Source organism: Gavialis gangeticus, unplaced genomic scaffold, assembly GCF_001723915.1.
Source record: "Gavialis gangeticus isolate Ggan-Ray unplaced genomic scaffold, GavGan_comp1, whole genome shotgun sequence".
NCBI lineage: Eukaryota > Metazoa > Chordata > Crocodylia > Gavialidae > Gavialis > Gavialis gangeticus.
In genome coordinates, this window is record NW_017729019.1 from 865180 (window position 1) to 876575 (window position 11396).

The 11396-nt window shown below is 43.6% G+C and overlaps 1 protein-coding gene across 1 annotated transcript in view; it reads left to right on the forward strand.

Moving 5' to 3' along the window:
* The window catches only part of MTCH1 (mitochondrial carrier 1), a 22585-nt gene that overhangs the window by 5535 nt on the left and 5654 nt on the right, over window positions 1-11396 (forward strand). Inside the window, exons 2-7 of the mRNA XM_019513789.1 lie at window positions 721-805; window positions 2842-2948; window positions 4755-4832; window positions 5835-5892; window positions 6408-6459; window positions 7852-7911. Coding sequence (XP_019369334.1) covers window positions 721-805; window positions 2842-2948; window positions 4755-4832; window positions 5835-5892; window positions 6408-6459; window positions 7852-7911 — 440 coding nt within the window. The remainder of the gene's footprint in view (window positions 1-720; window positions 806-2841; window positions 2949-4754; window positions 4833-5834; window positions 5893-6407; window positions 6460-7851; window positions 7912-11396) is intronic.

Below are 11396 nucleotides of genomic sequence, written 5' to 3' on the forward strand. Positions count from 1 at the left end.
AAGCGCCACCTCGGTTGCCAGCCTGCTCTTCTCGTAGCCAGACAGTGTGACCGTCCCTCGGCCAGTCCGGGTTTATTGCGCGATTTGCCCGTGTGGCTCGTGATGTATGTAATGTACAGCGGGGACGGGGGGAGCTGCCCCTCAGTGGCATCTCCAATGCGGTCCGTAAGGTGCCTCAAATGGGGATGGCGAGCGTGGCGTGAGGGAGCCTGGCCTTGCTGAGCGGCGATTGCTCGGGAAGATAAGAGCGTGTGAAAGCATCGGAGCAGGGTTTCTCAACCCGCGGGTTGCAGGAAGAGGTGAAAGGGTTGTGAAGGAACTTTAAGAATGGATTCTCCTTGACAGGAGAGAAACGGGGGGAACCGTGGCTTTTTCCTTGAAGGCTGGCAGAGTTTCAAGCTGCTTGGGGCTCCCCCTGGCCCCTACGCTGGGGCAGTAGGTCAGGAGTGAAGGGTAGGAGGTTGAGACTGGCCATCAGTGTTTACAAATGGTCCAAAAAAGGCAGAGAGCCGCTGCTCAAGAGGATCCTTGAGGAGGAGTTGGGGGGGAGGGTGCCCAGCAGTAAGAGGGTGAGAGGGAGTGGTGTCCTTGCACTGAGCTTCACATCAATAGGGGAGTGGAGGAGAGTAGCACGTGTTACGGGTGAGCAGGTTCTTATAATCCAGCAGCTTTTGGGGAAGCCCTGTAAGAAACAGTTGCTGACTTGTGTTTCTTTTGAAGGTGGGACATGAGCCTCTACCTCCAACCCTTGGGAGAAATGTACTGGGAAGAAAAGTGTTGTACCTACCTGGCTTTTTCACTTATGGTGAGCATGTTTTGGTGAAAGCATAACACTGTTCTGGAAGGGAAGGTGTGAAGAATGAAGAATTTATTTAAATTGGCTAAAACTATTGTGTGTTCAGTGTTGGCTGTAATACAATAGCATCCTGAAATGGTTCTGTTGTATTTCTGATAAATGCCAGTGTTTCTGCCTCTTTATCTTGGCAGCACTTAGAGGATTCTTTGCCAATAGTTCAATCATTTGCTTAGATGAGACCTAAAATATTTTGACTAATTGCTGTCTCAATATTTTTGTCCAAATCTTCAGCCATATTTATGTTACAGTTGTTACAAGAAGCAGGAGAGATGTGTGTTAAGAGCTGAATCTAAAAGACTTGGATGACTGCACTTTTACTAAAGAGTTGAGGTTAAGGTTGTGGAGATGGCCTTCCATTAAGGTCTGGTCTTTGTTTAATCAGGTTACTTAATCCTGTCATTCCCAGGTCCACTTAAAAGTACTCTTTTGCTTTTTTTAGTGTAGATGAGCATGAGTATGGGTTATAACCAGCTGTAGTTCTGATTGAAGGGTTTAGCATGGCTATAAGGGATATTTAAACTCCTCCCAACACTTCACAGTATAGCTGTGTGGTAACTTGGGCCCCAGGTGTGCTTTAGTACTGTAGCTGGGAGCTTTTAAAGAACAGATATATACAAGAAAAAGAATAGACAAGCAGGGCAGGGTAAGATACTGGGAGAGAAAAAGTTACATTTTTCTTTAGAAGAATAGCAGTAAGAGAACAGCTCGGGTTAGACACTCCTACATCCTAATCTCAGTACTGATAGTGAATTTCTCAGTGGCCTTGGACATATTGCTCTTTGTCCTTTGTGAAAGGCTCATAATCCTTCTAGAGGAAACTATTTTTAAAGGGAAGAGCCAAGAGAGCTAGAGTCCTGAAACCTGAGCTGAAATGCCTGTTAACTGATGGGGATGGAATACAAAGCACAGTAACAAAGTAAAAGGTTTGTGTTTTTTTGGCTCTGAAAGTTTGTAAAGTACCAGTTTTCCCATAACACCTTTCAGTGGTGGATGATGTATTTTCATAAATATGTACATACTGTTTGATTTCCTGGAGGAGGGCGGGGGAAGGAATCCATGTGATCTGCACCAGAGATCAAGCATAGCTTCTTACAAGCAAGGAATGGGGTTGTGGGAGTAGTATGCTTAAATATTTGGTCACCTGGTTTTTGATGAACTGCACTGAAACCAGGTATAGCAGCAACGTGCTGCTTCTCTTCCCAGATGATCTAGGATCCTTTGCTGTGCAGTGACAGAAATCTGATAGAACACATTTTGTTCAAAGAATTGAGCAAACTGCCAGCTTACCTTGCACGCCTATTTGGCCATCACTTTTTGTGTTATCAAGTGCCTTGCAGTCTTTAATGTATTACCCTTGCAATTCCCTTCTGGTAGAGGGCAGTGCTATTATCTCTAGCTAACTGACTGGGAAATGGAAGTCAATATCCACAAGCATATTTAGGTACCAAACTTTTATTGATTTTTTTTTTTTTTTCTTTAAGTCTCTGTAGCCTGTCCAGACCAGATGACTTTCTGAGGTCATATAAAAAGTCTGTGGCAGCTCTCCTGAGTTCTGTGCCAGCACTGTCACTGCCCACTCTCCCATACTAACTGCCCTAGGGTGGAAGGAGGAAACAGTGCTACATAGCAAATGAGAAATTCTTCCATTCAAAAGCTCTTGTAACTCTTTCAGACTGGCAGAACACACTCAAAAAATCAGAATTAGTCCAGGGCATTATGGCCGGTGCTTCATCTCTTGCAGAAGAAGATGCTTAAAGGATCTTTTATGGCTTGGTGCTGTCGTAATCTTTTGCATCTGTTAGGAAGCTCATTTAGGTCTTTTCAGTAAGTCACTTGCGGTCCCATGCTGTATCATTCAACCAGGTGCCAGGTCCTGGTGCTGCTTAGAGTGGGAGTTAGCAAGGCTGCAGAGGTGTTGTGCTACAGTCTTCTCTGGTAAGGTGCTTCTATCATGACTGACACAAGTGTAATGTTTTTTTACCCAGCCAGACACATAGTCAAAGTGGATGGGAAAACAGGACTCTTCCGTGGTCTTACGCCTCGAATTCTCTCTAGCACTTTATCCACAATCACCCGGGGGAGTGTGAAGAAGGTAAAGTGTGAATTTGCTTTTTATAAACTAACACACTGGGTGTTAAAGTTGCACAAATCAAATGCTGTTGGAATAGCATTGGTACTTTATAGCAGTAAGCCTGTGTGACATGCATCTGAGGAGCACTGATCCATCCGGCTGAGAGCCTTGTGAGCTTTGCTGAGCAGCAGTGAGTTCTAGCCAGCTCTAAAAAATGGTCTCTGGTTACATGGAAATGACTTCAGCTTCCAGCTGAAGGACTTGAACTCTTTGGAAGCACGTGTAACAGTTTGGTTGATGGTTGCCTGTGAATGCGGGGGACTGGACTCCATGGCCTAGGGTCCCCTTCCAATCCTGTGCCCCTGAGTTAGAGAATCTCTATTCCTGGTGAGGTTGTAAGAAAACATCATACCCCCTTTCTCCATCTGCCCTGTTTTCCATCCTGTTGACTGTTGCCCAGGTTTCTCTGTCCAAGTGGCATCATAACCCACCAGAATAGCCATCATCGAATCCTAGTAATCCTCTGCACCCATACCTGGAGTGCCAGTTGTCTTGGATACACCAGCTGGGATTAACTTTGGGGTACCCTTGGCATATGTACATGTGTGCTTTAATGCACAGTAGCCTTATTTTACTGCACATTAGAGGGTCACGTCAAAAACCATGCTAATATGCTAATGTGCAGTAAAATTAGGCAACTGCAGATTAAGCATCACTATAAAGCATGTGCTTTCACTACTGTGCATTAGAGCAGCCTAATGCACAGTTATTTAGTACCTCACATTAGAGGTACTATCTTTAATGTGCAGTAGCAAAAACGCATTAATGAACAGATAGACGTGCCTCCTGTGTGTTATACAGAGATTTGGATTTCCTGTTGTGGTGTTCAGTCTCTTCACAACTAGTGTCAAGTTATGTCCGGTTTTATCATGCTTGTTTATATGAACCATGATATTTGGTATGAATATATTTTTGTATTTTTATCACGTGACTCAACCTAGGCAGCAAGCTGATTCTTAAATCAAATATCAGGAAAGTCCTACACCAGACAATAATCATTCATATATCTGAGAGGAATCCAGTCTCTAGAGCATTGCTTCTCAGCTGAGATGCCCTGACACCTTGATATGCCATGAGACCCTTTTTAAGGTGCTGTGCAATATTAGTAAACCCAGAAATTTTGAATAGGAATCTAGAGCATTAAAAACACTCTGACCTGCAAAGGTCTTACGAAGCCCACAGCAACGCAAGAATTACTCTGTTGCTTTTCTGTAGTTAAGAAATGAGTAAAAGCAAAGAGCTGGCATTTTTTTCAAGGGTGCCTTGAGGTGTTTAGCCTCTATAGAACTGAAGATCTATAATATTTTGCAAACCAAGTGTGTATATATCACAAACTAGCAGACTTCTACTGACCGTGTTCTGAGGTGGAGAGACTGGGGTGAGTCGTCACCCTGAGGGCAAAATCTAGGCTGTTTCTTGCAGACATGCGACAAGAACAGTGGGGGGAGGCTTGGAGCTCTGGGCTCATCCTGTTGTCATACCATTTAACATTAAGTCATGAAAAATGCCTATATATCCAAATTTTAGCTAGCAGAAGCTTGCCTTAGCAAGGCATTGGTAATGCTTCAAGAGCTGATCAGTGACCTTAAAATTCCTTTTTATGCTTGTTAGAGAATGAGCTTTTCTGATTTTGATCAAGCTGTTGTTGATTTTTGTGGTTAGTTCTGAGCACAGAACAGTTACCATTTGCTTCTGGCATCAGCTGCTGGGGGCTCATAGATGGGCATCTGTGGAGACATTTAATTTGATTAATCTCTCTCTATCCAGGCCTTTCCTTTGGAGGACATGGAGCATGTTTCTAACAAGGATGATATGAAGACTTCCCTCAGGAAAGTGGTGAAAGAGGTGGGAACCTGCCGAGTATTTTCTCCTCATTAAACCTTTATCAAGTGCAGGGTTTGAGAGCATCTCATCTTATGAATATTGCATGTTAATAAATAATCTAGAGAGTTTACAATGGAGATAGATGCCCTAGAGGCTCAGCAAGTATGCAGATCTGGTATGGGTAAAGTTTATTCAGAAAAATTCTCAACATATACCAAGATATTGATGCTGAACAGGGGTGTCTCTCTGGACTTGGCTATTTAAATATTTAATACAAATAGTACTGAGAGGCTTACCATGGTCAGTTTAGTGTAGATTGCGTTCTGCAAATCCTTTAAACCTGATTTCTCTAATAAGGAGGAAAAAATGTCTCTCAGTCTCTTTCACCCAGTATCCAGGTCTTGACACTTATAGAGCCTAAGAGGAAATCTGATGACAGGTGCAAGAGCAGACTGAAAAGACCTCCACCAAACACCCAATAGCTGACTGTGTTTGAAAGGTGGGGTTTTTGGGTGGGAGGGGCAGTGTGCTGTTGTCCTCATCCCAAGGATGTAGATGTTCTTCACAGGACTGGATCTCCATTCCTTTGGCTCCAGAAAGCTTTGCAAAATTAAGCATCACAGTTGGCATAAGATAGTCCTACTGAGTGAGGAAATAAATCTGTTTAACTCACAGAGCATTGTTTCTCTTTGGTCACCAATTTTAAATTGTGACAAAGGAGATTTAATTTGGACAGGAAAAAACTGTAACGTTTAAGCACTAGTTAAGCACTAGAATGGGCTGCCTAGAAGTCTCCATCATTGGAAGGTTTTAGCAGTGGACTAGACAAACATCAGTTCATTCATCCTGCCTTGAGCTAGTGGTTGGACTAAACCCCTTGGATTCTTGTTTTCTGTGATTCTTCGATGTCATATCACTGCAACTGAATCTTACAATCGGCATGCAACTGCCCATTCCTTATAATGCAGTCAGCTGGTTTGTGGCTTTTAACATGGTGGGTTTGGGTTTTGTTTTTTCCACCAGACCTCTCACGAGATGCTGATGCAGTGCATGTCCCGTGTTATTTCTCACCCCTTACATGGTAAGCCTGGTTCCTTTGGTCTGTAGCATGCGCTTGCGTGTCATGACAGCTTGTTGACTGCCTGTTACACATCTGTTACATATCTGTTCTCTTTTAATCATTTTAAGGTATTTCTTTCTAACTAAAAATGGTTCCTAGAACATGAACCTAGGAGAAGAGCATGAGCTACTAGCATTAGAGAGAGAGAGAGAGAATACATGGCATCCTGATAGGATAGTCAAAGTGCTAAGAAATGAGGCTGTCTCTTATTACTTGCTTGGTAGCTTATACAGTGAGTTCTGGGTTTGGATGATGACCTGGGATCCCTCATTTCTCTTAGGCTTGGGTGGTTATGGCTACTTTTTTCAAGTGCTCATGGTGATGAAGGTAGACAATGGGAGTTGCACATCTGATTTCCCTGTCACTTTCCCTTCGTGACCACAGTCCTGTTCATTTTTTATTTTATTTTTTTAAAGGGAAGGTAAGTCAACTTAACCTGCTGCTTATAGACCTCTTTGTTTTGCTTTTCTTTGCAGTAATCTCTATGCGCTGTATGGTCCAGTTTGTAGGCCGGGAAGTCAAATACAGGTAAATGGCTCTGGCACATAAGCGATAATATTTAAAGCACCAGACTTGGAGTTGGGAGCATTATGCTCTATTCCTTCTTCATGCTGAGCTGAGAAGCTGAAGTAGCAACACTCAAGGTCATGCAGAGGTTTACAGAGTCAAGAATATTATGCCTATCTGTGCTTTGCGTAGGGCTTGGATGGCCCAGCTGATGACCTTGAGCAGGAAAGCTTCAGGTCCTTTCCTTTCTGTGTATCCCTTTGTTCCAACCTCCTGCCTCTGGCTTCTACCATGACTGTAGTATCCCTTGTTGACACGGTGCTGTAGGTGGATGCACTCCAGTTGCTTTGGTTTTTACCTTTAATGGGCAACCCAAACTATGCTTTATAATAGCAAGGGGGTGAAAAGGACCAGGTGGTGTCTGATTCATGCCCTCACTGCTAGCATGGCTTGTCTGACAACTTTCTGCAAGGCTGTCTCAACAAGGCCATAGGTAGGACACAGGCAGAAAGACACTCTTCACAGAGGAATCTATAATCCTTCATCTGAAAGTGTAAACGGAGACTTGCACTTGGGGCACCTATATACATGCCAGACATCTGTTCCCGTGCATCAGAGCAGACTGGATTAATTGAGTCTGCTAGAGTGTGCTAATTAGTACGCTCCAGCAGCTTCCACGTTGCGTGTATTCAGCGTCCCCACGATTCAAAATGCCAGTGGGGGTGCTTTAACTAAAGCTTGTTCGTCAAGTTTTAGTTAAAGTGCCTCCGCCGCCATTTTGAAGCATGGGACACTGAATACATACGGTGTTGCGGGCACTTTAATTAGAGAGGCTCATGGAGCTTCTCTAACTAAAGTGCCCCCTTCACCCTGGAGAGTGTGTGAGGACACTGGGTGCCTGCTACATTTGTATTTGAACAGTAACTTGTAGCATGGCTTCTCTAAATAGGGAGGTTGGGTGTCCTCTTTGCTAGCCAAATCCATGCTGAATATGTACCTTAGCACAGTGGGCTGACTTGGGTTTTGAACAAGAAGTAATTTCTTTGTGCCTGTCATGGAAAGCAGGCTGGAGCTTTCCTAGCCCAACTTTCTAAACACAGCTGTAATTAGTATGGCCCTGCTTCCATTGTGGACAGTCTTGCATTTACCATAAGCCAGCAAACAGCATCAGAAGTGACAGCTTGCTTTTATCTGTGAGCACATGCACCATGGGCCAAGTAATAGCATTACCTCAATAGAGCAGCATTCCTAGCTGAGCATGCAAGAGAATCATTTCTGAGGAATGGAGGCAAGTCTCCTCTTTGGTGTTGGAGGTTGCTGATAGCAGGTGTCTGGGCAACAGCATCTTAATTGTAAGTGTAGTTGTAAAAGCATATGGTTGCTCTGTGACTATCTGTTTCCCTTTCTTGGCAGTGGTGTGTTTAGCTCCATCAGCAGGATTTTTAAAGAAGAAGGCATCCTGGGATTCTTCGTGTACGTGAGTTTCTTCTTTGTTTTTGACGTTTTTCTTTCTTAATTTAAAAGTGATAGGGAGAAGAGTCAAAATTCAATTATCTGCACTAAAACTGACTGTGGAAGAGGCATGTTACAAGTGCCTTGGGCACTCTTGATTTGGAACTTGCAGCTGTAGGTTTGATTGAGCTGTACAAATGCATGAGTCTCCCCTAAACGCAGAATTAAGAAGATGGCATTCTCTACATCAGTGGCAGAACTCAGAAGCACTTCTGACCACGTTATGAAGCAGAACAAATTAATAATCTAACTGAAGCAGAAGTCTGGAGAATATATTTTTGCTTAACCCCTTAATTAACACTTTCTCCCCTTTTCACATCTAATAAAATGGAACCTATTGCTAGCATAAGCAGCAGGTGGTAGGTAAGTCATTTTCTTTACTACATCCATAATAGTAAAATTGTCTCAAACTGCAGGAGAGGGTTTGGGATGGAAAGCTTTTGGTGCTGAAATGACCAGTCAAGTCATTTGGCCAGCATGTCAGGGTTAACAAGAATGGTAAGGTCTTTTAATGATTGCAAGCTGTCATGGTTGTGGCCGCCTCATCTGATCATGTAAATGATGGTAATTGTCTGAATTCAAAAGTGAAAATGACTGTTGAGCCTTGATTCATTAAATTGCCCAACATATGCACTTAAGTTCTGGTTTGAACAGAGCTAGTTTCTTGGATCAAGGATGTTGTCCCGCCTGTATATTGCATGGCATCCACGTTACAGTTTAAGTTTCTCTTGGCCTTCCTGGTGACCTGTTGTCTCTAGGAACCTTTTCTATCTTATCGTAGTCTTGTCTGTTAGATGTTCCAAAGTTTAATTGCACTCGAGTGCTAAACTTTCCCTGTGATATTTATACATCTCTTTCATTGCATGCAAATTGCAGTGTGTCCCTTTGTCTTGGCTGCACAGTTTTGTTGGTTTTGGTAGTTAAGTCAGGACAAAATAAGAAGGAAAGGACTTAACCTGTTTCTCTTGTTGAATCGACTTGGTAGGAGGAAGAAGGAATGTGGGAAATGAGGTCATATCACTTAGCAGAGCTATAGCCATCCATGTGGAAATGTATGTGTGAATGCAGAAGTACCTTCTTGTGCCCTGTGGGACCACAATGGGGAATCTGAGCTGAAATTAAGACAAATGGGGGGATATAGAAGGTCTTCCTTGGCAAATATTGAAATAGCCAAAGAAATTCCCTGTACTGGACAAGATTTAAAGACTGTTCAAAAGAGTTCATGCAAAAATCTTTGCTGGGGAGAAGGATCCTGGCAGTGGGTCTCTCACTCCATCTCCCTGGGAAGGGAGGGGCAGAATCTTTTCCTGTGGAGGCACTTATGGATAGGAGGCGTCCAGCTCTTTCTTCGTCTGCTCTGTCTAGGCACAGGAGTGCCTGCGCCCTCAGCTCTTCAGCTCAGTGTAAGTTCCTCCTGCTGTTTTCCTGGATGACAGGTTTCCACCTCATGAGCTAAAGGGTGGGGGGGGGCTTTTGCTTACTTCCTCTAAGTCAGAGGAAGCCACGCTCCTGTTGGTGCCCGCTCACATTCCTCTTTCCTTAGCACCTACCCAGAATGGTGCAGACACAAGGATACACGGCGTTTTCAGACTCCTTTCCTCCACATGCATTCTCCATGTAAAATAAACACCGGTAGCCTAATTAAACTTAATGGTTCACAGGAAGGACTTTAACACAAGCCAAAAGGTCTCTGGAGGGCTCTGAAGTTACATGTGGTCTACAACTCCAGTAGGAAATAGGCTGTAAAGGAGAGAATTTGAAGCAGCATCTATATGACTGTGTAGTGCTGTTTCCCTGTTCGTGGCTATGTGAACTCTCTCTATTGAAATGCATCCTTTCTCTGAAGAACCCCCCTGCCTCCCTTGCTCACAATTAAGCTTGTCTCTTTCTAACCCCCTTGAAAGCTGTATATGGCAGTAACATCAGCAAGTTCTCTTCCTGGAAGAGCGTCCAGCCAGGTTAACTGGTTACAGGCCATGTTCTGGTTGAAGTTCCATATTTCCCTTTCCCTGCCTCTCCGTCACTAGTGATATCCAAAATAGCTTGCTTTTTCCATCTCTGAAGAACTTGAGCCATCACATTCCCTATAACAGCCCCTGCATTATTGCTTTGTGTAAAGATGTGACTAATTGCCTGTTAGATCACTACATGTGCCACAGGTGGCAAAGGTAAACGCAGCCTCCAAAGTTGTTCTGTCAGAAATAAAAATACAAAGCAAAAACCAAAACCAGGTGGAGCAAACCACATTGTTCTGGGGAGTTTTATATTGCTTCAGCAAATGAATAGTGGTTTTTTCCTCCCTGAAAAAAGCAACAAGCTGTTTGTCCATTTCCCTTAAAAAAAAAATAATCTGTGAATAAAATAGTCAAAGGAACTTAAGCCTCCGTATCTAACTTTACTGTAGATGCTCATATTGTGAGAGGAATATTCAGAGTATCTGCTTTGATTAAAAACTTTGGATTTTGTTTAAATAACCAAGGAGAAATTGCAGCAGCTACTGCATCTGTTTTAGTGTAGAACCCAGACCAAAGTAGTAAGTTTGTGTTGTGTGCCTAGAAAGGAAATGTAAATTTACTAAATGGCTGTTATGGCAGAGGTGCTAATGCTGTCAAGACACGAATAAGGAAGTGACCCCCTCCGTGCCCTTGCCAAACTCTCGTTAATGTTTTTAGGGTCTGCTAGAAATTGAGTCAGCGGTGTTTGTGCTATTAGGCTACTGCAGGTGGTGGCCTGCTCTGAAATGAGAGATGAAAATAAAGACAAGCATACCTGCTTCCTAATTCTGTGCGCCACTGATTTAAATGTAAGGTTGCCAAGGGAAAGTTCCCTGTAGGAGTGACTCATTGCGCCCTAGACCTATAGGTTGTAAAGCCAGAAGGGCACTCAGTAATAGTCTAGTCTGACTTCCTGTAAGAGGCCATAGGGTTTCCCTGAATGAATTCCTTTGAACTACAGTGTAGCCTCTGGAAAGGCTCCCCAATTTTTCTGTTAACAAGCCCCAGTGCTAGAGTATCCTGGTAAGTGGTTTTGTTGGTTAATTCAGATCAAGTAGGGAGCATCCCGCTAGGGGGCTCCAGAGCTGCAGAACATCAGCCTCCTTGCCCTGCCACGGTCAAGCATAGTTGGTTGTCCCAACAAAATGCCAGGAAGCCTCCAAAGGAGCCTTTTTAGTGAGACTTTGCAGATAAAGAGGGCTTCTGGTGGGAAGATGATGCTGGAAAAGAGTGAATGAATGTGAATGAATGAAAAGAAAACAGCTACTTTCATCCTGGAGAAGCCTTGTGCAAAGATTGGGGAAGCGTAGTCAGAAACAGTCATAGTAGGGAATTACCAGGCCATGACCCTTATTGAAATTAGAAATTTGCCAAAGGGATGTTCTCCAAGGTGAACTGAGCTGGCTGATTTCCAGCAGCTAACAGATATGGATCCTTCCTCCCTACCCCCCC